The 24,388-nt window shown below is 42.1% G+C and overlaps 2 protein-coding genes across 9 annotated transcripts in view; one reads left to right on the top strand and one right to left on the bottom strand.

Annotated features, from left to right (window-relative positions):
* PTPN21 (protein tyrosine phosphatase non-receptor type 21) overlaps positions 1-638 on the bottom strand; it is a 77,810-nt gene extending 77,172 nt beyond the window's left edge. Inside the window, exon 1 of the mRNA XM_059182591.1 lies at positions 547-638. The gene's annotated coding sequence lies outside the window, so the exon portion shown is untranslated. The remainder of the gene's footprint in view (positions 1-546) is intronic.
* A 7,967-nt stretch (positions 639-8,605) lies between these two features.
* The window catches only part of ZC3H14 (zinc finger CCCH-type containing 14), a 53,378-nt gene continuing 37,595 nt past the window's right edge, over positions 8,606-24,388 (top strand). For 6 of the 8 annotated variants that reach the window (XM_059182587.1, XM_059182583.1, XM_059182586.1 and 3 more), the window contains exons 1-6: positions 8,607-8,808; positions 9,276-9,318; positions 19,087-19,201; positions 21,639-21,679; positions 22,970-23,165; positions 23,922-24,351. In XM_059182587.1, coding sequence (XP_059038570.1) covers positions 8,773-8,808; positions 9,276-9,318; positions 19,087-19,201; positions 21,639-21,679; positions 22,970-23,165; positions 23,922-24,351 — 861 coding nt within the window. In that variant the 5' untranslated portion in view covers positions 8,607-8,772. Of the gene's footprint in view, positions 8,809-9,275; positions 9,319-19,086; positions 19,202-21,638; positions 21,680-22,969; positions 23,166-23,921; positions 24,352-24,388 lie in introns of all 8 variants that reach the window. The other 2 variants (XM_059182588.1, XM_059182584.1) reach the window with 1 other exon arrangement.

The following is a 24,388-nucleotide window of genomic DNA, read 5'->3' as shown; positions in this document are numbered from 1 at the left end:
TTTTCAGTGTGTGTGCGAGTATACGCTATTATTATAAGGCTTTCTCAGCAAAAAAGAAAAGACGTGCACGCCAAGAGCGGCCAATCTATTCAGGATTTGCAGAAATCACAAGTCGGAATTTGTAGACCCAAGAATTCTTTTTTTCCAGAGTAAACACTCTTTACTCCAAAAACAAGTCATCACCAAACAATCCTTCCTGCTTGCCTTCTCGCCAAAGTTATCTGCCCAATTTCGCATTTAATATACCGAGAGGCACAAATATGCCTAAGAGTGTTAAACCCCTGATCCAGAATTAAGCCGCAACCATCAGCCAAGGAGTTCAGAATAGAAGTTCAAGACCCCCTTTAGAAAGGACCTCAACTAGATGACGGAGAACCTGGAAAGGAAGACTTTTCTCTTTGTTACGCTCCTGCCACGGGTCTGGAAGCCGGGACCCATCCTCCGGGACTCCAGGGCTGGCCGACGCGCTCCGGGGTCCCCGCAGGCGGACACACCCCACCGCTCGGCCCCAGCGCCCGCCCGCCGGCCGGGGCCCCACGCCCTCACCTGCTCCCGCTCCCGCATCCTCGGGGCCGCGCGCCCCGCTCAGCGGCCCGCCTCCCGGGGTCCCGCCGCGCGGCAGCCACAGCCGCGCCCGCACGCCAGCCCGCGCCGCGACGCGCTCATGGGGCTCGCGCGCCTCACTTCCTGTCTCCAAAACCTCGGCCCGCAGACCATTCCCCTGGGCAGAGTCCGGCGGCGGCGGCGGTGGTGACGGGAGAGGCCTGGAGGTGGGACCAGTCGGGAGCGCCGCACAAAGGAACCGGGCGGGGGCCGGAGCGGCAGGAGGACAGACGGACGGACCGACGAACAGACAAGCACGGGACGCGCGGCCGGAGCAGCGGAGCGGCCGGGGCCGTGCGTCCCTCCCCCTGGGCCGGGCGGGCAGGCGGTCGGATCCGGGGAGGCGGCGGCGGCCCGTGACCTCAGAGAGTTGGAATGCGGGCGGCGGGGCGCGGGGGAGGTGCGGACAGCTGCGCCCGGCCGCCGGGGAGGGGGCGCGCCGCTGCTTTTTTTAATCATATGACCACTTATTTTAAGAGTTTCCAAATAAAGCAAGGCTCTTAATAAAAAGGAGGGGAGGGGGATATTATTTCGGTTCCAGGTAAAGGGTCGGTAAACTGCTATTATTGCTGGAGTTATTCCTTTACTCTTGTACCTTTCTGAAAACAATTCGCATATTCTATTTCTTACTTCCATGCTTACATCTGAAGATATACCCCGAAAAAAGAAAAACACTCTTAAGTGCTGGGTGGGAAAGTCCCCTTCTCCCCCCCAAAGGCTGATCTGCCTCAAATAATCTCTCGGTCTCTATAAGTGTATGCATATGAAGTACACAGTAGAGCTTATTAGAGATGGAGACTCCGTGGTCAAGTTGTCCAGGTTCGAATCTCAGCGCCAACAATTTCTAGCTGGGTAAACGCGCCAACCTCTCTGTGCCTGCTTCCTCTTTTCTAAAGGGGAAAATAGTAATAATCACTGTCTATTAACTGTAAGATATATGTGAAGTGTTTCATTTAACTCTAGACCCCATTAGCAGTGTTTATTATTACACGATACTGTATTTGTTTTTTTAAAGATTTTATTTATTTGACACAGAGAGAGAGATCACAAGTAGACGTGGGGGGGGGGGGGGAGGTTCCCCGCCAAGCCAAGAGAGCCCGATGCGGGGCTCCATCCCAGGACCCTGAGATCATGACCTGAGCCAAAGGTAGAGGCTTTAACCAACTGAGCCACCCAGGCGCCCCACGATACTGTATTTTTTTTTTAAAGATTTTATTTATTTATTTGACAGAGAGAAATTATAAGTACACTGAGAGGCAGGCAGAGAGAGAGAGAGAGGGAAGCAGGCTCCCCGCTGAGCAGAGAGCCCGACGCGGGACTCGATCCCAGGACCCTGAGATCACGACCCGAGCCGAAGGCAGCGGCTTAACCCACTGAGCCACCCAAGCGCCCCCCCACGATACTGTATTTTTAAGCTGCATTATTATTACTGAATTGCAGCAGCCCTTAGGGGGAGGAATGAAACTGTGTGACCCTAACAGCATCGCAATAGGGTTGTTCGATCCCTGGGATGTGGTTTGAGTGTTTGGAGCAGGGAAGCTTTTATTTGGCAAATTTTAATTTAAATGATTTTTTAAAAATACCGTTTCTGGAAAGCGTTTTGGTGTTAGATTTTTATTTAACTCTCTCATTTTCATCAACAGCAGCCACTGATTGAGTACTTACTCTGCTTAGGTCATGGGCCCTGCACACAGAGGACTTCTGGTCAACCGGAAGATGCACTCACCTACACACCACACATGCGTCCCACAGGTATGAGTGCTCTGGGAGAACGAAGCCCGCCAAGATTCAAGGCAGGTGATGGAGCTAAAAGCAAGTAAGACTACACGTGTTTCTGAAAGAAAAATTAAATTAATTCTGTTTGTAATTGATATTTCAACAGGACACCATGAGGGGTCAAGTTGCGTGTGAAGAAAGGAAAGAGTCACTGTTCTGGTCTCCTGGGCTAGAAAAATTGAAATGATTTGAGACCCTTCTCCCTTTCTCATCTCCAGCCTACCATCAAGGACTGGTATTTCCTCCTTTGCAAGGTTTCTTTCCTCTCTGCCTCCTACCCCCTTCCCACAATTCTAATCCAAACCTTCATCATTTTACATCCGGATTATTGCAACAAGGGTGGTCTTGCATCTGGTTTCTCAGTTCTCTCTCCTTTACATGCAAATACCAAGCTTACCTCTCTCTCTGTCTCGGTCTATCACTCCCAATGGACCCCCAAGGCTAGCTTTTCTGCCAGTCCTTTAGGGCCTTTCTAAGCTGCTCTAGCCTCTCTGGCCATCCTCAATTCCTCTCTTCCCCTTGAATGCCCCAGTCAAGCTATTTCTCTGGCCCATAGCACTCCCTGCTCCTTCCCCTCCCCCACACTTCATTTGTCTGAGTCTCTGTTCTCCAAGTGTCAATTCAAGACTCTCTGCTTTCAAGACAGCTTCCTAGCCACACCATTCCACAGTGATCTCCACACTTGGCAAGAGCTTTAAAAACTATTTCATGCAGGCTTCTTTTATATCTCCTAGAATTCCTAGGACAACTACTGGCAGAGAGTAGGCACTAAATAAAAATGTGTTAATTGAATCGGGAAGAATATAAAAGAATTTTAAAAATAGAAAGTGATCATAAAACCCAAGGGATATTAGACAACAAATTTGAACTTCCTCACTCACACTGCTCCAGTGTCATTTGCTAAACAAGGACTTAAACTCTATTTTCCCTCAACCATGTTAATTTGACATTAACCCCCCCATAATAAGCCTCATGAACAGCCCCTTCAAAGCATCAGACTTAAAATTATTGATTTATGTCTGAATGAAGAGAAGGAATTTGTAAGGTTCAACCCCAAAAGGTATAAAAAGGTATAAGAGAAAATCTCCTTCCTGCCCCCACTGCTGGACAGGCAGCTCTCCTCTTACCAGTAACCAGGGTTTACCAAAACCTTCTGTATCTATTTAGAGATACTCTGTAGATAAATAAGCCATTAGATATCTGTATCTTTACCTCCTCTTGTTACCTAGAAAGTGGCATAGTTTAAATATTTATCCACATAAAGATAATTTTTAATAAAATAAATAAATTAGAATTTAAGGGGTGCCTGTCTCAGTCATTGGTAGAGCATGAGACTCTTGATCTCAGGGTTATAAGTTTGAGCTCCGAGCTGGGTGTATAGATTAGTTAAAAATAAAATCCTAAAAAATAAAATTTAAGAAAGAAAGTCCTGAACTAAATAAGATAATCAATAAAAGGAAAGGAAATTGTGATCTTAGTGGTGCACTGACTAATATTTTCTTAGGAGTTAGGAAATTCAGGGTGCACCTGACTGGCTCAGTTGGTAGAGCATGTGACCCCGTCTTGGGATTGTGAGTTTGAGCTCCTGCATTGGGTGTACAGATTACTTAAAAAAATAAAATCTTAAAAAAGAAATTAATCTCCTTTGATAGCTTGGTGAGTAGTCTACCTATGCAAATTATCATTTTATGCAAGAACTTGAACTGAATGACTGACCCCCTCCTCCCTAGAGATAGCCCAGAGGGAAGGGATAGGAAGAGCAAAAGACAAATGAGATGCATGGCTCTGTCCTCGGAGACTTAGTGTGTGGCGCATGAGCGTGCGCACGCACACGCACACACATTCTAATACTACATATATATGTGTATATATATATGCATACGTATTACAGTAGGGGAATATATTAATATATTAGTTAAAATATATTAATATTTTAATATATTAATATTTTAAGGGAGATAGTCGTGTCTGGTTTATGACTGTGATCAGCTTCTAACTGACTCTGGAAGGACAGATGAAAAAGCTCACTAAGAACTCAAGGAAAAGAAGAGAAAAGCATTTCAGGCTGAAGGAACCCACCCCCAAACCCTGCCTCTGCTCTGCCTTGCGCACGTGCACACACACACATACACACACACACACAGGCTTGCAAGGATGTGCATGTGCAATGTCCAGCTGGGATGCTGCCCTGAGAGGAGGCTGGAGATCCAAGGAGGCCAATGTTAGAGGACTCAAGGCTCCATGAAGTTGGGCTCAGGCCCCTTTCACTTCAAAACTAATACTCTTATTAGTCATCTTCTCTCTTTAAAAGACAACCCAGAACCCTCTTAGCCTGCATTGTGGTTTGTTGAAATCTAGTCCACATTTTTTAAATTCTTTTTTATTTTTTTAAGATTTTATTTATTTGAGATAGTGCAGGAGCGAGAGTGTGTGCACACAAGCAGAGGAAGGCAGAGGGCAGGGAGAACCAGGCTCTCCATTGAGCAGGGAGCCTGACAAGGGACTCCATCCCAGAACCCTGGGATCACGACCTGAGCCAAAGGGAGATGTTTAATCCAATGGGCCACCCAGGGTCCCTCTAGTCTTCATTCTATCCCCTTTAGAAAAATAGGTCATTCCTCCTGAACTGGAGAGCCTTTCCATGCCAGAGAAGAATTCTCCTGGTTCAGCTTAGTCTTTTTCAAGCTAAATACCCTTAGTTCCTTTAATTGTTTCTTTCTGGTCATCATCATGATCATCTTCTTCTGGATATGATGTGGTTTACGAAGCTGCATCTTCCAGAGAAGCACCTTGAATAGTGCTGGACCACTGAACACCATTGGTTTAGCAGGTTGCCCCCTGTGATCCAGACACTGTAACTCCTCCTGAGATCCGAATGTGTGGATTTTTTTAAAAATATTTTATTTATTTATTTGACAAAGAGAGAGAGATCAGAAGTAGGCAGAGAGGCAGGCAGAGAGAGAAGGGGAGGTAGGCTCCCTGCTGAGCAGAGAGCCTGATGCAGGGCTAGATCCGAGGATCCTGAGATCATAACCTGAGCGGAAAGCAGAGGATTCGCCCGCGGAGCCACCACTCGCCCCCCGCTTGTTTTAGTTTTTATTTATTTGAGAGAGATAGGGAGAGAGAACACAAGCCAGAAAAGAGACCATGAGGAAGAGGCAGAGGGGGTGAATTCTATTTTTTTTTTTTTTTAAGTGAGCTTTAGGTCCAAAGTGGGGCTTGAATTTATAACCCAGAGATCAAGAATCACATGTTCTACTGACTGAGCCAAACAGGTGCTCCCCGCCCCCACCCCGCAACTTTTTTTTTTTTTAAGTAAAAGAATTTCTTTTCAACTTCTTTTCTTATTATAAATGTCTGCATTCTTAAGCAGCTTGCAAATCTCTTCTTCCATAGTTTTAAATGTATTGCTCTGAAAGTCAACCCTTTCTTGATTACATTTTTTAAGGATTTCCTTATTTGAGAGAGAGAGAAAGAGGGCGCCCACGCATAAGGGGTGTGGGGAAGACAGAGGGAGAGGGAGAAGCAGGCTCCCTGCTGAGGGCTCTCAGGGCTCAGTCCCCAGACTCTGGGATCATGACCTGAGCCAAAAGAAGGCAGACACTTAACCACTCAACAGACTGAGCCCCCCAAGTGCCCTTGAATACATTTTAATAAAAGTTTCCCTGTTCCAAATACATTTTTAATGAAAACATTTTCTATTCTCTGTAAAATGTTCTTTCAATATTATCTAAATATTGACTAAGGATTTTGTAATCAGTAATGGATTCAAAAACCTGTGTTTTCTTCATTCTGAGTTCTGAAATGCTGGATAAAGAAATAGAAATAATGTACTAGCTTTTGGATCGTGAGTGTCATGAAAACAGGGATTCTGTCTTGCTCATCTTTGTGCTCTGGCTCCCAGCACAGTATCTGGCTCTTAGAAGGCATTTAATTTTTAATCAACAAACAGTGCTGCTGTGAGCCAAGTAGTTTAAAATGCAAATATTAATTTATTTCATTCTCATAACCTTATGAAGGAGAAACTGCTATCATACGCATGTCACAGGTGAGGAAACGAGACACAGAGAGGCTAAGCAACTTGCCTAAGGTTTAGGAGGGAGTAGCAGGTCTGGGATTCAAACCTAGACAGGCTGGCTCCGGTGTTCTTGTACTCAGTCACTTTGCTCCACTGCTTCTCATCAATGTTGGATGAGGGCATGATGGTTGGATTAATCCATGAGGAATGTTTTTGTTAATTTAGGTCATTTATTTTATCCTACAAATCTTTCATAAGTGTTTCCTATGTGCCTAGCTAGCATCCTAAAGAAATTTTGGAGAAATGCAGAACTACAAGAGTTTGTCATTTTGTTAGAGAGGACATACACACAATTAATATTACAGAGGGTATATTAAGTGTCATACTAGTAGCTCCTACATAGATGCTATAGGAATTCAGAAGAAAAAAAAATGATTATGTGATAAAGGGCCATGTGACTGACAGAGCCTAGGTGGCCACATGATTCCTGCCCCTGCTGTTCACAGCCTCTATAATCCCCTCCCCCTGAGAGTGGGCAGCACCTGTGACTTGCTTTTAGTTAATGAATATCCTAAAAAGAAAAGGGGGGTGGGGTTGCACATGCAATTAGCCCCTGAATCACTTGACTTGGGGGGCCAGGCCCTGGGTGGCCCTAAGGTACAAAATAGAGTGAAAGCCCTAAGAAGAAGAGGAACTGGGCCCTCCTTCCCTGAGCTGAGAGACTGTCTGTCTTGGAGGACTTAAGTAAGTAGCGATGTTGAAGCACAAGAAAAGGAACTGTGGGCAACCTCTATGGCCTGAGAGTAGCCTGAAGACAAACAGGAAAACCTGGGTCCCTCCCTGGTAAAGTTGCAAGAGAATTCTGCTAACAACACCAATGAGCTTAAAAGTGGAGTTTTCCTCTGTCAAGCCTCCAAATGAGACTGACACCTCAACAGCAGCCTTGTGAGAGCCGGACTTGAGGACTCAGGCTGTGCTCACATTCCCGACTCATTGAAACCATGAGATGATAAATTCGTGTGTTTTAAGCTGCTAAGTTTAGTTTAGTTTATCCATTAAGCAATGGATAGCTTATAGGGACCATTTGCAGATTCAGTGGATATGGGGGAGAAGGGAGATCTCTCTGGTTATTCCGAGATTTTGTGATCACAGACAGGGAGAATTAAGCTGTTATTGATAGAAACGGGGATGTCAGGAATATAAACTAATATGAGTGGGGGACAGGAGATAATGAAGAAATAAGTTTTGATGTGCTGAATTTGGGGGAAATACAAATGCCTGGAGTCATCTGGAATTTGGGAGTGGGGTTTAGGGGAAAAGTCAGGTCTGACAGAAGATTTGGTTGTTCTCAGCACAGAGATGACAGCTGAAATCCCGAGAATAATGAGCATTGCTAAAGGAAGGGTGTCAGAAAGGAAGGAGCAGGAGAGTGACTGTAGAACTTGGGGAGTGGGAGGGGGTTTGAAGGGTTGGAGAGGGTGGGGGGTGGGAAGGAAGAACCAGACTGAAGGGAAGCAGTACTTGTGGAATCATTAGAAAGGGCTGTGACTGGGGTGCTCTGGTGACTCGGTTGGGCATTCAGCTCTGGGTTTCATCCCCGGTGCTGGAATGAAGCTCGACCCCAGCTCCCTGCTCAGTGGAGTTGGCTTGAGATTCTCTCTCTCCCTCTCTTTCTGCCCTCCCCTCTGCTCTCGCGCGCGCTCTCTCTCTCTCTCTCTCACACACACTCAAATAAGTAAATAAAATCTTTTCAAAAAGAAAAAAAGAGGACTGAATAATAGGTTCTCTTGAGCTGGATAGTCGGTTCCCTCCAAGTGTATGTATAGTGCAACCGCTAGGAGACTGTCTATCTTACAGATAAGAAAACTAAGGACTAAGATTTAAGATTTAAATGTTTAAGATTTAAAGATTTAAATGTAGACCATTAACACACTAAAAGCAAGTGAAAGCCGGATTCTAACTCAGATACCATAGCAAAGCCAGGGATCTTCACGCTAGGTTTACTTCTTTATTTTCCACAGAGCTTAAAATGAGTAAGTGGGGGCGAGGAAAAGGGAGAGCTGCTCCGGTGCGGGGAGCCGCGGTGAGAAACGCTGGGAATCCTTCCGCCGCTGCTCTCCTTGCCGCCAGCAGAGGCCGCCCGAACAGTTTCCGTGGGCCCAGGTGCGCGCAGGCGCAGGCCCAGGCGCAGGCGCGCTCGGCTCCGCTCGCTCTGGCGCGCCGGGCCGGTGGGGGCGGGTCACGCAGATCGCGCGGCCCGGAGCTGCGCTGGCGGCTGGCGGCTGCGGCGGCGAAACTGCGGACTGGGGGCGGGCGCGGGGCTCTGGGTAAGCGAAGCGCCGTGCAGTGCTGAGCCAGCCGCCCGTCGGGGAGCCATGGAAATCGGCACCGAGATCAGCCGCAAGATCCGGGTGAGGCCCGCGTCGGGCGGGGGCGGGAAGCCGGGCCTCAGCGGGCGGGCGGGCGCACGGTTGTCAGGAGTAACGGGGACTGTGGGCCCGGCCTGGACGCCGCGGCCTAGTCGCCGGCGGGGGCTCTACTGCGAGCCGCGCGGTGGGCGAACGGCTCCTCCTCGGCCTGGGGCGCCTCGGGCAGACGGGCCTCCGAGAGCGCGGCGGAAGAGCGGGGCCGCGGCTGGAGTAAGCCGCCGGCAGCGGAAGGAGGCGTGGAGCGCCGGGCGAGAGGCGCGCTCGGCGGCGGCTGGAGGGACGCCGCGGGGACTGGGGACGGGGGCGGGGGAGGGGACCCGGGCGCCTCCCCGCCCCCACCTGGGCGACGAGGGGGCGGGAGGTGCGCGCAGCTGCCAAGTTCCCTGGCGTTACGGAGCCGGGTGGTTTTCCGCCTTCCTCACAACGCACGTTTCTTTCTCTTCCCTCAGAGTGCCATTAAGGGGAAATTACAAGAATTAGGAGCTTACGTTGGTAAGTTTTGTTGTTGTCGTCAGCGTAATAGAATTTAGACTTTGCTGCTAAATGAATTTTAGTGAATGCATTTTTTTTCCCCCTTCGTACTTTGGAGAGACGCGGTTTTCCTTTCAGATCGGATTCTCTGCGGTTCTTTTCCTTACGGTCTTTTCTTGAAAGCTCTGTGAGCAACCTTACCCCCCACCCCCGCCTTTTAATATGGTGCTTTTAAGATTGTTGAGGCTCTGTCCTGTTTTCCGTAATGTTTATCTGATTCCTACTGTTTTTCCTTTTCTCTTGATGTTCTTGTTTCAGAACTTATTTTGTATATGAGTATTAACCGGCATGTGCCTCTGTCCCAGTTCAGTGAGGTTTTTTTTCACGTTTCTTTTTTCTCTTACCACGCACAGTAATGTGTTCTCTCTCTCTCTTTTTTTTTTTTTTTAAAGATTTTATTTATTTATTTGACAGAGCGAGATCACAAGTAGGCAGAGAGAGAGGAAGGGAAGCAGGCTCCCTGCTGAGCAGAGAGCCCGATGCGGGACTCGATCCCAGGACCCTGAGATCATGACCTGAGCCGAAGGCAGCGGCTTAACCCACCGAGCCACCCAGGCGCCCTCCTAATGTGTTTTCTCTTGATGCTTTTATGATTTCTAATTTGAGTGTTTACTTTGGGTCAGGCACCGTGCTTAACCACTGTCTATGTGTTAGTTAGGTCCTGATGATATCCAGGAGAACACTGGAAGGTGGTGAGCGGTAATACCCCAACTTGTACAAGCAAGGAAGCTGAGACTTGGAGTGCTCACTTGAGCAGTGCTTTATGGATTGAGATTTGGGTCTGTTTGGCTCCAAAGCTGGTGCCTCCTGTAAAAATTTACTGCAGTGGTTCTCAAGGTGTTGAGAGATGCCAAGGGTCTCTGAAGTCAAAACTGTTTTGTTTTTTTTTTTTAATATGGAAAGGGTGTTTGCTGTTTTCACTGTGCTGAGATTTGGATTATGCAAAAGCAGTGGTGAGTTAAACTGATGGTACCTTAGTGTGAATGGCGATCTCACGCTGAACTCTATCACCTCCTCCCCTGGGAATTATTTTAAAAAGCCAGTTTCACTTCATATAATTAGTAAAGCAGTAAAAATATTTTTTAAAATCTTGGTCCTTGACTACATCTTTTAAATGTGTGATGTGAGAAAATAGGAGTTACTCATGAAGTACTTCTGTATATTAAAACGGGTTGGTTATTTTAAAGGGGAAGGATTTGTGTGATTGAATTAAACACCTTTTTCTTGGAACATCATTTTTATCTCCTAACACTGACAAGCTAGCTAGACATACACTTGTATATTTGGCAGACATTTTCTTTTAAGTGAACAGAGGAAAAGAACTGGTACACTTGGTTACAAACGACAAGAGTTGAGCTTTCAAATAAAATTAGAATTTTGAAAAGTTTGTGTCTGCCTTCATGAACTTGAAAGCTTCAGAGTACTTAAAAAGAATTTCTGATGATGACATTAACAAATGATTCTTTTGTATCTTGTAATGAATTGTATCAGCATGCTAGGGATTTGTATAGCTCCCTGAACCAGTATTTTTTCAAATGATCAATGCACTTTGTTACAAAATTATACAAGGGAGAAAGATTAAAAGTAGAGGATGAATTTTCACGTAAGAAGGTACAAAAAGGTGATTGGTAGAGTTTTTCTTTTTTTAAAGGAAGCTTTTTAAAAAAAATTGATTTTCTTTATTTCTTTGAAATAGAGAAAGAATACAATAAGGGGGAGAGGCAGACAGAGGGAGCCCAATGCGGGACTTGGTCCCAGGACCCTGGGATCATGACCTGAGCCAAAGGCAGATGCTTAACCCACTGAGCCACTCAGGGGCCCCGATAGAGTTTTAATTTCCATATTGCTGCTGACCTTTAAGAAACTACCACTTGTTAAGTTTTGATGTAGTATCCCAGAAGGATGTCCACATTATCTGAAAATGCTTTTAAAATACAGTTGACCCTTGAACAACTTAGGGGTTATGGCTGCTGGACACTCTTCTCCCTGGCACAACTGAAAATATGAGTATAACTTTTTTTTTTTTTTTTTTTTAAAGATTTTATTTATTCATCCGTCAGAGACAGAGGGAGAGAGAGCAAGCGAGCACAGGCAGACAAAGAGGCAGGCAGAGGCAGAGGGAGAAGCAGGCTCCCTGCCGAGCAAGGAGCCCGATGTGGGACTCGATCCCAGGACCCTGGGATCATGACCTGAGCCGAAGGCAGCTGCTTAACCAACTGAGCCACCCAGGCGTCCCTGAGTATAACTTTTGACTGCCCTCCACATTGCCTACTAATAGCCTACTGATAATCAGAGAAGTCTTACTGGTATCGTAAATAGTCCATTTACACATATTTTTTATGTTATATATGTTCTATGCTGTATTTTTACAGAAAGTAAGCTAGAAAAAAGAAGATAGCACAAGTCGTAAGGAAGAGAAAATTCCAGGTATAATTGGACCCAGTCAGTTCGAACCCCCATGTTCACGGGTCAGCTATACTTCCTTTTCCAACTGTGTATTTTTGAGGCTAGATTTTTGTCATATTCTTCAGTTAGAGCAGCATATCATAACAGATTAAATGTAGAAGTGGAAATTGAATTTAGCTGTCTTTAAAAACCACATATTAAGAAAGTTACAAAAATATAACTAGTTTTACTTTAATTTTTTGGAAATTTTAGTTATTTTTTATAAAAACGTCATTATACATGGGTTTATTAACATGTGAGAGGTATGTTATTTTTTATTTTATTTTTTTAAAGGATTTTATTTATATATTTGACAGATCACAAGTAGGCAGAGAGGCAGGCCGGGGTGAGGGGTGGGGGAACAGGCTCCCTGCTAAGCAAAGAGCCCGATGCAGGACTCTATCCCAGGACCCTGAGATCATGACTTGAGCCAAAGGCAGAGGCTTTAACCCACTGAGCCACCCAGGCGCCCCTACGTATGTTATTTTAAATAAGACTTTAACATTCTCAGTTTTTCTAGCATGGTAATTATCAGTAGATAGTTTACATGAACGCTCTTTGGGATCATCAGTATTTTTTAAGATATTATGTACTTATTTTGAGAGAGAGAATGAGCGAGCTTGTATGTGTGAGCTGGGGAAGGAGCAGAAGCAGGAGAGAGAGAATCCCAAGCATTCAGTATGGAGCCAAATAAAGGGCTCAATCTAAGGACCTTGAGATCATGACCTGAGCCGAAATTAAGAGCTGGAAGCTTAACTGACTGACCTGCCATGGTCATCAGAGCAGAAAGTGAACCTGAGACCCAACAGTTTGAGAATTACTTATTTACCGCATGCTGGGCACTTTTTATAAATTTTTTGTTGTCAAGATTCTTCTAAAGTCTTTTACAGGTAAGAGAATTGAGGCTCAGAAGTAAAGCTGAAGCTGAATCAGAATTGATTTATTCTTTTATTTGTTCAGCACTTAATGGATACCAGCTATGTGTCAGAAACTTTTTTGGTTCAAAAAGAAATCTACAGAAAACATCTAGTGTAAACTTTTTAGTTCTAACACATGAAACAAACACGTGTTAATTGAGTCTAAGTTCAGTCTTACTGATGATTCCTATCGTTTATCAAAAATCTCAAACCAAGAATTATGAGTCTATTGAAAATTGGTTTGTAAGCTTAATGTTGTTTAATATGAAATGAAATTATAGCAAAAATATAAATAGTTTTTAAAAAGTATATGATTTTTAGGATATTTTCATATAATTCCACTTGTAACTGAACACAGTGCTAAGTGAGAATGGCAGGTAGCGTTACTCCCTTTACAACTGAACAGGTGGAGGGACGCCTGGGTGGCTCAGTCAGTTAAATGTCTGCCTTCAGCTCAGGTCATAATTCCAACGTTCTGTGATGGATCCTAGCGGGCTCCCTGCTCAGTGGGAAACTGCTTCTCCCTCTCCCTCTGCTGACGCCCCTCCTTGTGTGTGTGCGAACGCATGCGCGCGCTCTCTCTGTCTCTGTCAAAATAAGATCTTTTATTTAAAAAAAAAAAAAAATGGAGCCAGGAGTAGTAGAGCTGGTCAGTAGCAGAATTAATACCAAAGAACTCAGGTCTTCTGTGTCCTTGATGCTGATAAAGGCATAGGAGTCACTCCCTTGGTGCTGCTCCAGAACTCCATGAAATCTGTTCCAGTGATTGACACATGAGCATGACTTTTCAACTTGTGTCTGCTTCTTGACTGGACATTTCTTGAGGGCCGAGACTTAGTATTTGTGATGTCCCAAAAGCCTAGCAGAAAGTGATTCTTTTTTTTTTTTTTTTTTTTTTTTTTAATTTACTTGACAGATCACAAGTAGGCAGAGAGGCAGGCAGAGAGAGAGGAAGGAAAGCAGGCTCCCTGCTGAACAGAGAGCCCGATGCGGGGCTCAATCCCAGAACCCTGGGATCATGACCTGAGCCTCAACCCACTGAGCCACCCAGGCGTGACCCCCCCCCTTTTTTTTAAGTGTTGATTAAGTAGAAAAACGGGTTACAATTACTGTGTTTGAAATAAAAGCATACCTTATGAATTTAGGTTTACAATTAGCTACCTAATTGTATATACATACATCATTGTCCTTTTGAAAAGGATGATTTTCTAATCTTTCTCTTTGCATAAGAAAGAGTCCTGAAAACTTTTAAGGTTATGGAAGCACTAAGTATTTAATGAACACTTGGATATCTTTTCACAGTATCGGGTGGGATGCAAAGGTGATACAACTCTTAATAGTGATAACTTCTCATTTGTTGTTTGCTTAAAATGGAGCACTTCAGTGGGAAGGTGATTATGATTCACAGCAGTCTTTCATTCATGTTATTTTTTATTTAAAAAATGTTTTTGAGTATAGTTGACAATTTCATTCACGTTTTAGAAGACTGAACTTACATAAATCTCCAAAACACTTTTCCCCCCAGTATAGATTTCAAATAAAATTGAGAAATCTGAATTCTGTGGAAGTGTATCATGAATGCATTAATTTTTCATTAGATTATTTTTTTTCTGTTTTGTATACTGAGGAAATAGTATATGAATTTCCAGTGGCTTTGTTGAGATATAATTGGTACATTATTACTGGCATATTAAACTGCAAATTTAAAGTGTACAGTTTGCTAAGTCTTGACAAATACACATGATAATCAGATTAATGAACATATTCATTACTCCCAGAAGTTCCCTGGGGCTCCTTTTTATCCCTCCTTCCCAACTTTTGCTGCCTTGACTCTGTATGGGAACAGCCACTGATCTCACAACAGAATGTTAGAAAATAGTGACAAGAAAGCACATTTTCTTTTCTCTTCTTTTCTTTTCTCCTTTCCTTTCCTTTTTTTTTTTTTTTTTTTTTTTGGTCTGTCTTTCTCTCTCCTCTTCTTTCTTTCTTGATTTTATCTGTTTATTTGACAGAAAAATAGAGGGCATGCACCAGCACCAGGAGCAGCAGGGTGAAAAGAGGGAGAAGCAGGTTCCCAGCTGAGCAGGAAGCCAGATGCAGTACTTGGTCCCAGGACCCTGGGATCATGACCTGAGCTGAATGAAGGGTGATGTTTAACTGACGGAGGCACCCAGGAAAGCACATTTTCATCATTGACATTGTGAGAGAGAAAATCTGTGAAGGCTGGCAAAGCATTCTAACTTTTTTTGTTGACCTTTCCTTAGTTAACCAATAGTAGTCCATATTAGGTACACTTTGCATAAATAAGCTGCCAGGTTTACTTGCTACAGTTGCCAGAAACAGTGGGAACCTTTTGATACTCTACAAAAAAATAAATGACTGGCTTCTTGTTCTCACTTATATTCCCTCACAACATATTGCATGATTTTATTAAATATTCAGATTTCTCCAACAAAACAAAAAAGCAGCCTACTGAATCGGAGAAGATATTTGTGAATAATACATCTTATAAGGGGTCCATATCCAAAATGTATAAACAACTTATACAACTTCACACCAAAAAAAAAAAAAATCTATTTAAAAAATGGATAGAGGACCTGAACATTTTTCCAAAGAAGATAAACAGATGGCCAATAGATACATGAAAGGATGCTACATAGTATTCATCAGGGAAATGCAAATCAAATCTACATATATCACTTTACACCTATCAAAATGGTTGGTGGAATCAAAGAGACAAGAACATAGCAAGAATGTAGAGAAAAAGGGACTCTCTTTCCATTGCAAACTGGTGCAGCCACTATGGAAAACAATATGGAGGTTCCTCGAAAAATTAAAAATAGGCATGCCTGGGTGGCTTAGTTGGTTGAGCAATCTGCTTCAGCTCAGGTCATGATCTAGGGTCCTGGGATTGAGCCCCATGTTGTATTCTCCCTGCTGCTCCCCCTGCTTGTACTTTCTCTCTTTCTGTTAGATAAGTAAATAAAATCTTAAAAAAAAAAAAAAAAAGAACCACCCAGGCACCCCTAAATAAAATCTTTTTAAAAAATTAAAAATGGGGCACTTGGGTGGCTCAGTCATTAAGTGTCTGCCTTCAGCTCAGGTCATTATCCGGGGTCGTGGGATCAAGCCCCGCATTGGGCTTCCCGTTCAGCGGAGAGCCTGCTTCCTCTTCTCCCTTTCCCTTTGCTTGTGTTACTTCTCTCATTTCTCTCTGTCAAATAAATAAAAAAAAAATCTTTTAAAAAATTAAAAATAGGGGCGCCTGGCTGGCTCATTGGGTTGAGCCGCTCCCTTTGGCTCAGGTCATGATCTCGGGGTACTGGGATCGAGTCCTGCATCGGGCTCTCTACTCAGCGGGGAGCCTGCTTCCTCCTCTCTTTCTGCCTGCCTCTCTGCCTGCTTGTGATATCTCTCTCTGTCAAATAAATAAATAAAATCTTTAAAAAAAAATAAATAAAAATAAAATAAAAAATTAAAAATATAAGTACCATATCCAGTAATTCCACTATTGGGTATTTACCCAAAGAAAACAAAACCACTGATTCAAAAAGATAACATGCTCTTCTATGTTAAATTGTAGCATTATTTACAATAGCCAAGATATGGAAGCAGCCCAAGTGCAGCCCAGTGATAGGTGGCTGTATAAAGAAGATAAAGGGGTGTGTGTGTGTGTGTGTGTGTGTGTGTGTGTGTGTTTATAATGGAACATTACTCAGCTATAAAAAAACAATGAGATCTTACTGTTTACAACAACATGGATGGACCTAGAGAGTATTATATTTATTATATAAATATATTTTATGTATATAATAATATAAATATAAATATAATATATAAATATATTTCACTTTCTGAGTGAAATAAACCACACAGAAAGACAAATACCATATGATTTTCTTTTTTTAAAGATTTTATTTGTTTATTTGACAGAGATCACAAGCAGACAGAGAGGCAGGCAGAGAGAGAGAGAGAGGGAAGCAGGCTCCCCGCTGAGCAGAGAGCCCGATGCGGGACTCGATCCCAGGACCCTGAGATCATGACCTGAGCCGAAGGCAGCGGCTTAAGCCACTGAGCCACCCAGGCGCCCCCATATGATTTTCTTAAATGTAGAATCTGAAAAACAAAATGGGCACCTGGCTGGTTGAGTCCGTAGAGCATGTGATTCTTGATCTCAGGGTCATGAGTTCAAGCCCCACGTTGGGTGTAGAGAGTACTTAAAAATAAAGTGAAAAACAAAACTAAGGGGTGCCTGGTTGGCTTAGTGGGTTAAGCCTCCGCCTTCAGCTCAGGTCATGATCCCAGGGTCCTGGGATTGAGCCCCACATTGGGCTCTCTGCTTGGCAAGGAGCCTGCTTTCCCCCTCTCTTCTGTGTGCCTCTCTGCCTTCTTGTGATCTCTCTCTCTCTCTCTCTGTGTGTCAAAAAAATAAATAAAATCTGTTAAAAAACTAAACTAAACTAAAACCAACCCAGTTTCGAAGATCCACAGAACAAATTGGTGGTTATCAGAGGGGAGGTAGGTCAGGGATGGGTGAACTAGATAAAGGGGATTAAGAGATCTAGTTATAAAATAAGTCAAAGATGAAAAGTACAGTACAGGGAGTATAATCAGTTTTGTAATAATATTGTATGGTGACAGATGGTAACTGCACTTACTGTGGTGAGCTTTGAGTGACATATAGAGTGTCCAATCACTATGTTGTACACCTGAAACTAATAAAATATTGTATGTTAATTATACCTCAATAAAATAAATAAAAAGCACTGATGTCTTGATCCTCCTGTCCAATATTCTGATTTAATTGGGGTGCAGCTTGGATATAAGCAGATTATTTAAAGCTCCCAGTAGATTCTGATGTGCAACTAAATTTGAGAATCTCTCCCCTATAGCAGCTGCTTATCTAGTGTTACCTGAACATTAGTATACTGGACATCAGGAAAACTTTTCAGTCTGTTGAGATTAGATTTTTCTTAGCACTTGGGGTGGCTGGCAGAAGTGGCTGGTTTACTTTGACTGTTTGTGAGTAATTTTCTTCTTCACTCCAGTGCACCCTACAAATATTACCGTTCTCTAGGTATGTCATGATACCGTCTCTAGGTATTTCATACCCATAGCCCCTGGATTTTTTTTAACTTTTCAGAGGCAGGGTTGCCACCTAGACTTAAAATTTATTTGCAACATTTTGTTGTTGTTGTTGTTGTTAGTAAAATTGCAAGAGATCTAAATATCCAAAGACATAAAATGAGTAAGTAAATTGTATATTCATACTATTAGAGCAGTAAAAAATAAAGATTTCTCTCTCCATTTGTAGATTGGGCTGAGTATATTTGTGCTTTTCTTTAACTGGATTTTTGATAATTCTCCTTGAAACAAATGTCTGATAGTACTCTTTTTGGTTTGATAGTACTTCTGAATTGAACCTTTCTGCTTACTTAGAAATATGAATCTTTAAGGTATTGAAGAAATCTGAAGGAATTTTTTTGGTGGGAATTGGAGTTCTTGATAATCGCTTTTGCTTCCTAACCTTCTTACTGTGGTGGTTTTGTTTTTGGTCCTAGACCTCACCTTCATAATCATTGTGTTAGGAGTGTATGTGAGGATAAAACAGTAAATGAAGTTGAAATTATTTAAATTTAAGATTAGGTTTAAAAAATATCTTATTTATTCGACAGAGACACAGTGAGAGAGGGAGCACAAGCAGGGGGAGTGGGAGAGGGAGAAGCAGGCTTCCCACAGGCTTCCCATCAGAGTCTGATGCGGTGCGGGGCTCCATCCCAGAACCCTAGGATCATGACCTGAGCTGAAGGCAGACACTTAATGACTGATCCACCTAGGGGCCCCTAGGATTAAATTTTTTGAATGTTGTAGAGTTTTTGGGTGGTTTTAGTTTATTGGCTGTTGGTGCAAATTGGTTACCCTGAGATAATAGAAATCTGCCTTCACTGAAGATGAAGATGTTCTCTTGAGAAATGAGTATCATTTTGAAACATAAACACAAAACTAGACAAACTCAGTTACTCTTGAGGCATGTCCATATGCTTTTTAAAAGCTTCTCTGAAATTGATGAGCATTATTAAAAAGATTAAAAGGCAATGAATACACTCAAGTTTGATACTGTAATTCAGAATACCTAGTTTTGTAAGTATTTGTTAGTTATTCCTAATTCCCATCCTTCTAGTAATTAAAATACCTATGTAATGAAGAGGGGAAAAAGACTATACTTTGTTGTCCAACATAATTCTAGTAGAGCTGAGATATTAATTTTTAGAGCTATATCTATATTTTCAAGAGCATAACTTTTAAGTAGAAGACAATGTTGAGGAAAACATAAAAAAGTTTTTTATATACTTTTCCTTTTAACTAGATGAAGAACTTCCTGATTACATTATGGTGATGGTGGCCAACAAGAAAAGTCAGGACCAAATGACAGAGGACCTGTCCCTATTTCTAGGGAACAACACAATTCGATTCACCGTATGGTATGTTTTTGAATTTTTACCCCTTAGACCAAAGTTTGGCACAAGTCAGAATAGGTATTGTCTGAAAAGAGGTTCTTGACAGGAGAGTCAGATTCACTGTGGAGAGGCAGATAGTGAGCCAGGAGAGCACAGCTTCTGCAGCCAGACTCCTGAGGTTAAATCCTGGATCTGCCTTTTGCCTTGGTTTTTCAGTTTGTAAAATGGGATTAATAAATCCCGTTTATAGGACTGTTGCAAGGATTAAATGAAATAATACATGGTAATGTACTTGTAGCTGTGTGCCTGTCCCACAGCAAGTCCTTAGTCAATGTTAACTGTAGTTACTATGGTTCTTTTGTATTCTTTTGCATCTTACTCCTTTCCCTCAACCAAAACCAGTTGCATATATTTTGGGGGCTGGGTTGACTTCCTAAATTGCTTTAGGGGGCGAAGTTTTTGGACAAAATTTCAAATCATTTTTAAAAATTTGGAACTTTCTAAAGTTTTGGAATTTTATTTATTTATTTATTTTTAAAAGATTTTATTTATTTAGTCAGAGAGAGAGAGCGAGAGTGAGCACAGGCAGACAGAGTGGCAGGCAGAGTCAGGGAGAAGCAGGCTCCCCGCGGAGCAAGGAGCCCGATGTGGGACTCGATCCCAGGACGCCGGGATCATGACCTGAGCCGAAGGCAGCTGCTTAACCAACTGAGCCACCCAGGCGTCCCTAAAGTTTTGGAATTTTAAAAAGAAAATTTTATGTTCAAATATAAATTCATGTTATAATTTTCAGTGTTCTTTTTCAAACCAAATAGTGCCTCTTAGTTGAGAATATTGACTAAAAGCACAAGATTCAATTTAAGAAGGCAGGTTTGAGGTAGAGTGAGGGTGGAGGGGAGGATAATGTGTGACTGAGAATAGATCAGGAAGTTCTCCTATAAGTGCCCTCTCTCTGGGAACCACCAGTTACAGCACAGGTTGATAATGGAGCAAAAATTGAGTGAGCAGAGTGGCCTGCTTATTTTGAATGTCAAGAGACTGGGAGAGATAGTAGGACACACTAAAGAGGCATATGAAGCTTCTTACCTTTAAGCTAAAATTTATCTAAAAGTTGTTTTTGCCCCTGTGGGCCACTATATGCTTTGCAGGTCTTGTGAAGTTTTCTTGAAATTCCATGCAGAATTCTCTATGTTTAGATTACATAGTTTTGTATGACATTAAGTTCAGTGGTTGATCCTCAAAATTTTTTGGTACAGCCAACTACTGCAGAGTGGTTCCCTAACCCACTCTTTACACTTAGTCCCCAGAAGTTATTAAAAAAAGAGAGAGAGAGAGAGAGAGAGCGAGCGCAGACCATGGTGCCGTGGTACTTTTGACTGGGGAAGTTCTCATGAATTTAGCATGAGTACTTTTTTTTAAAAAAGCTCTTCTGCACTCCAGGTGTTTGTTTTGTTTTGTATACGTGTTTTATGACTTGACTTTTGGTTCAGCCTTGGCATCACTTTGGGTTTGAGTCCCAGTAGTATACTGTGGAAGATTGACCTAGATAGAGATCCTTTCTCAGATAACTTGATGGAACACTTTGGATTAATTTCTTACATAAAGGACTGAATGAATTTGAATTTAAAATCAAACTCAGTTTTCTCATCTTGCCATAAATTCCATAATGTATACTGATGCAAGTTAACTTGTCTCTATTTGGGCACTTTATTTCCCTGGTTAAGTTTCATTGACATCAGCCTGAAATGGACCATCATGATTGTTTGGAGCCCTGTAGTAATTGTGTCCAAGGGGACAGTAGCATGTGACTGGGTGCTGGGTGAAACATTATAATGAGATAGATATTTCTGGTATTTTCAGAAGGAATGGCCTCTTGGAAGGGATTGTAAGGCAAAATTACTTTGTACATTAACTACTAAGATAGTCTGTGTTATAAACAAGGTTGTAACCTGTGCTTGTTTACAGCATTAGTAATGAGGTGATATGTTTTGATATTATTTTCAAGTTTTTTATTTCTCAGAATTAAGCTGTTTTCAGAAACCATATAAATAAATAAAATAAACTTAAACTCTGCTTAAGGAATTGTAACAATAAGCTATATTACATATCTGTGTTACTTCGTCTTTTACCATAAGCTACATGGAGTCTTTAAAACAAAATTACATTCTTTGTAGATGAAGACTGGTCAAATAATATCTTTTCCCTTATTTGGACAGAAGATAGATGTTCAAAACAATGATGAAAAAATATGATTTTTTAATTTACTTCTAGAATACTCATATAAGCCTTTTTTAAAAATGTGGCATTTCTTTAACTTTGTCCATTAAATACTGTTTAGTACCATTTATCAATATTTGTATCTGAAGGTAGAGTCTGTAATGTCATCAAATTTCAAGTGATAGTTGAAATAGAATCTTTTCTTGATTAGATGAAGATTTAATATATTTTTTTTTAATTTTAGGCTTCATGGTGTGTTAGATAAACTTCGCTCTGTGACAACTGGTAAGATTCATTAAAACATTTGGAATTTGGGGCACCTGGGTGGCTTAGTCATTAAGTATCTGCCTTTGGCTCAGGTCATGATCCCAGGGTCCTGGAACTGAGCCCCCCCATCAGGCTCCCTGCTTGGTGGGAAGCCTGCTTCTCCCTCTCCCCCTGCTTGTGTTCCCTTTCTCACTGTGTCTCTCTCTGCCAAATAAATAAATAAAAATCTTTAAAAAAAGTTTTTGGAATTTACTATAGCATTTTTTGTGGGTTTTTTTTTGTTTTTTTTTTTTTAAAGATCTTATTTATTTGAGAGAGAGTGAGAGCATGAGCAGGGAGGGAGTGGGAGAGGGAGAAGTAGACTCTGCTGGGCAGGGAGCCTGATGTGGGGGGGGGGGGTCTCAGATTGTGACCTCAGCTGAAAGTGGACGGTTAACCAGTTGACTGAGGTACCCAGGTGCTAATGTTTATTTTCTAAAGTCATTTAATGCTGGTTTGGAAAAAATTCCATAAATTTGAAAATAATAGTTTCTTGGGACTTTCTTAGGAGGTGCATGAACGGTGAATTCAAGAGCAAGAAATTGAACATAACTTAAAGATAATTAAACAAGGGAAGGAAAATTAAGGAAAGAATTGTGAATTTGTGCAGTGTTTCAGCTTCAAGGATGTTTTTATTGGTTTATTTACTTTTTTTTTAAGATTTTATGTATTTATTTGACAGAGAGCGCACAAGTAAGGCGAGCAGCAGGCAGAGGGAGAGAGAGAAGCAGGCTCCCCACTGAGCAAGAAGCCAGATGCAGGCCTGGATCCCAAAACCCTGGGATCATGACCTGAGCTGAAGGCAGATGCTTAACCAACTGAGCCATGCAGGCATCTTTGATTTATTTAGTTTTAAAGATTTATTTATTTATTTGAAAAAGAGAGAGTGTGCATGCATGATAATGTGGGGGAGTGCAGAGGGAGAGGATCTCAAGCAGACTCTGCTAATAAGCACAGAGTCTGACATAGGGCTCAGTCCCACTGCCCATGAGATCAAGACCTGAGCTGAAATCACTACTTGGTTGCTCAACTGACTGAGCCGCCCAGGTGCCCCAAGGATGTTTTAATGTTTTATAATGGAAAATTACTGAGAAATTCAGTAATAGTAAATTGAATTAATTATTATACTGATTATCTGTAGAGTAATGTTCAGCCATTAAAAACATTGTGGAAGAACACATACTGCTTTTAAATTGGTGATGAACAGGGGAAAGGTTCAAAGTAAAGTAATAAAAACAGCTTAAAAGGACCATGTATTTCTCTTTCCAGACCCTTCCAGTCTTAAGTCTTCTGATACTAACATCTTTGACAATAATGTGTCTTCAAACAAGAGCTGTTTCAGTCGGGGAGATGAGAGAAGGCATGAAGCTGCAGTGCCACCTCTTGCAGTTGCTAGCAGTAGACCTGAAAAAAGAGATTCCAGGGTTTCTACTAGTTCACAAGAGCAGAAAACCACTACTGTCAGGTAAGAGTCCTGTGTAGACCTGCTGTGGGTAGGTAAGTATGTGTATGTGACCTTGATATTAGTTTTTAGATCTTTCAGTTTTTGTTTTCAGAAATTTTTGGAAATACTGAGGTGGTTGTAAGCAATTTCTTTCTTTCTTTCTTTCTTTCTTTCTTTTTTTTTTTTAAAGATTTTTTAATTTATTTATTTGACAGAGATCACAAGTAGGCAGAGAGGCAGACAGAGAGAGAGGAAGAATCAGGCTCCCCGCTGAGCAGAGAGCCTGACTCAGGACTCAATCCCAGGACCCTGGGATCATGACCTGAGCTGAAGGCAGAGGCTTTAACCCACTGAGCTACCCAGGCACCCTTTCCTTTTTTTTAAATAAGGTAATGGTTAAGACCTACGTATGATTGTCTTTTACCTCAAATATGTAAGGTTTTTTTTAAAAAGTACTTTTAAAGTAGTTTTTAGGGGCGCCTGGGTGGCTCAGTTGGTTAAGCGACTGCCTTCAGCTCAGGTCATGATGCCAGGGTCCTGGGATCAAGCCCCACATCAGGCTCCCTGCTCAGCGGAGAGCCTGCTTTTCCCGCTTCCTCTGCCTGCTGCTCTGCCTACTTGTGTTCTCTCTGTCAAATAAATAAATAAAATCTTTAAAAAAAAGAAGTAGTTTTTAATGGAGTACATAAAGAGTAAACTTTTTCATTAAAATTTAAGTATTTGAAGTTACTGCTCTAAGTTGGTTATAATTTTGTGTGTGTGTGTTTTTAAAAATAGACAGACTTATGATGATGGAGCTGCAACCCGATTAATGTCAACTGTGAAGCCTCTGAGGGAGCCAGCACCCTCTGAAGATGTGATTGATATTAAACCAGAACCAGATGATCTCATTGATGAAGACCTCAATTTTGTGCAGGAGAATCCCTTATCTCAGAAAAAACCTACAGTGACACTTACATATGGTTCTTCTCGCCCTTCTATTGAAATTTATCGACCACCTGCAAGTCGAAATGCAGATAGTGGTGCTCATTTAAACAGGTTGCAATTTCAGCAGCAGCAAAACAGTATTCATGCTGCCAAGCAATCTGATATACAGAACAGCCGGGTATATGAAACTGGACGTTTGTGTGAACCGGAAGTGCTTAACAGTTTAGAAGAGACTTACAGTCCCTTTTTCAGAAACAACTCAGAAAAAATGAGTATTGAGGTTTGTATATACTTTTTTTGTTGTTATTACATTTTAA

Source organism: Mustela lutreola, chromosome 7 (assembly GCF_030435805.1).
Source record: "Mustela lutreola isolate mMusLut2 chromosome 7, mMusLut2.pri, whole genome shotgun sequence".
Taxonomy (NCBI): domain Eukaryota; kingdom Metazoa; phylum Chordata; class Mammalia; order Carnivora; family Mustelidae; genus Mustela; species Mustela lutreola.
The sequence above is the reverse complement of the archived record's forward strand: the minus strand, read 5'-3'. Positions and strand labels throughout refer to the sequence as shown.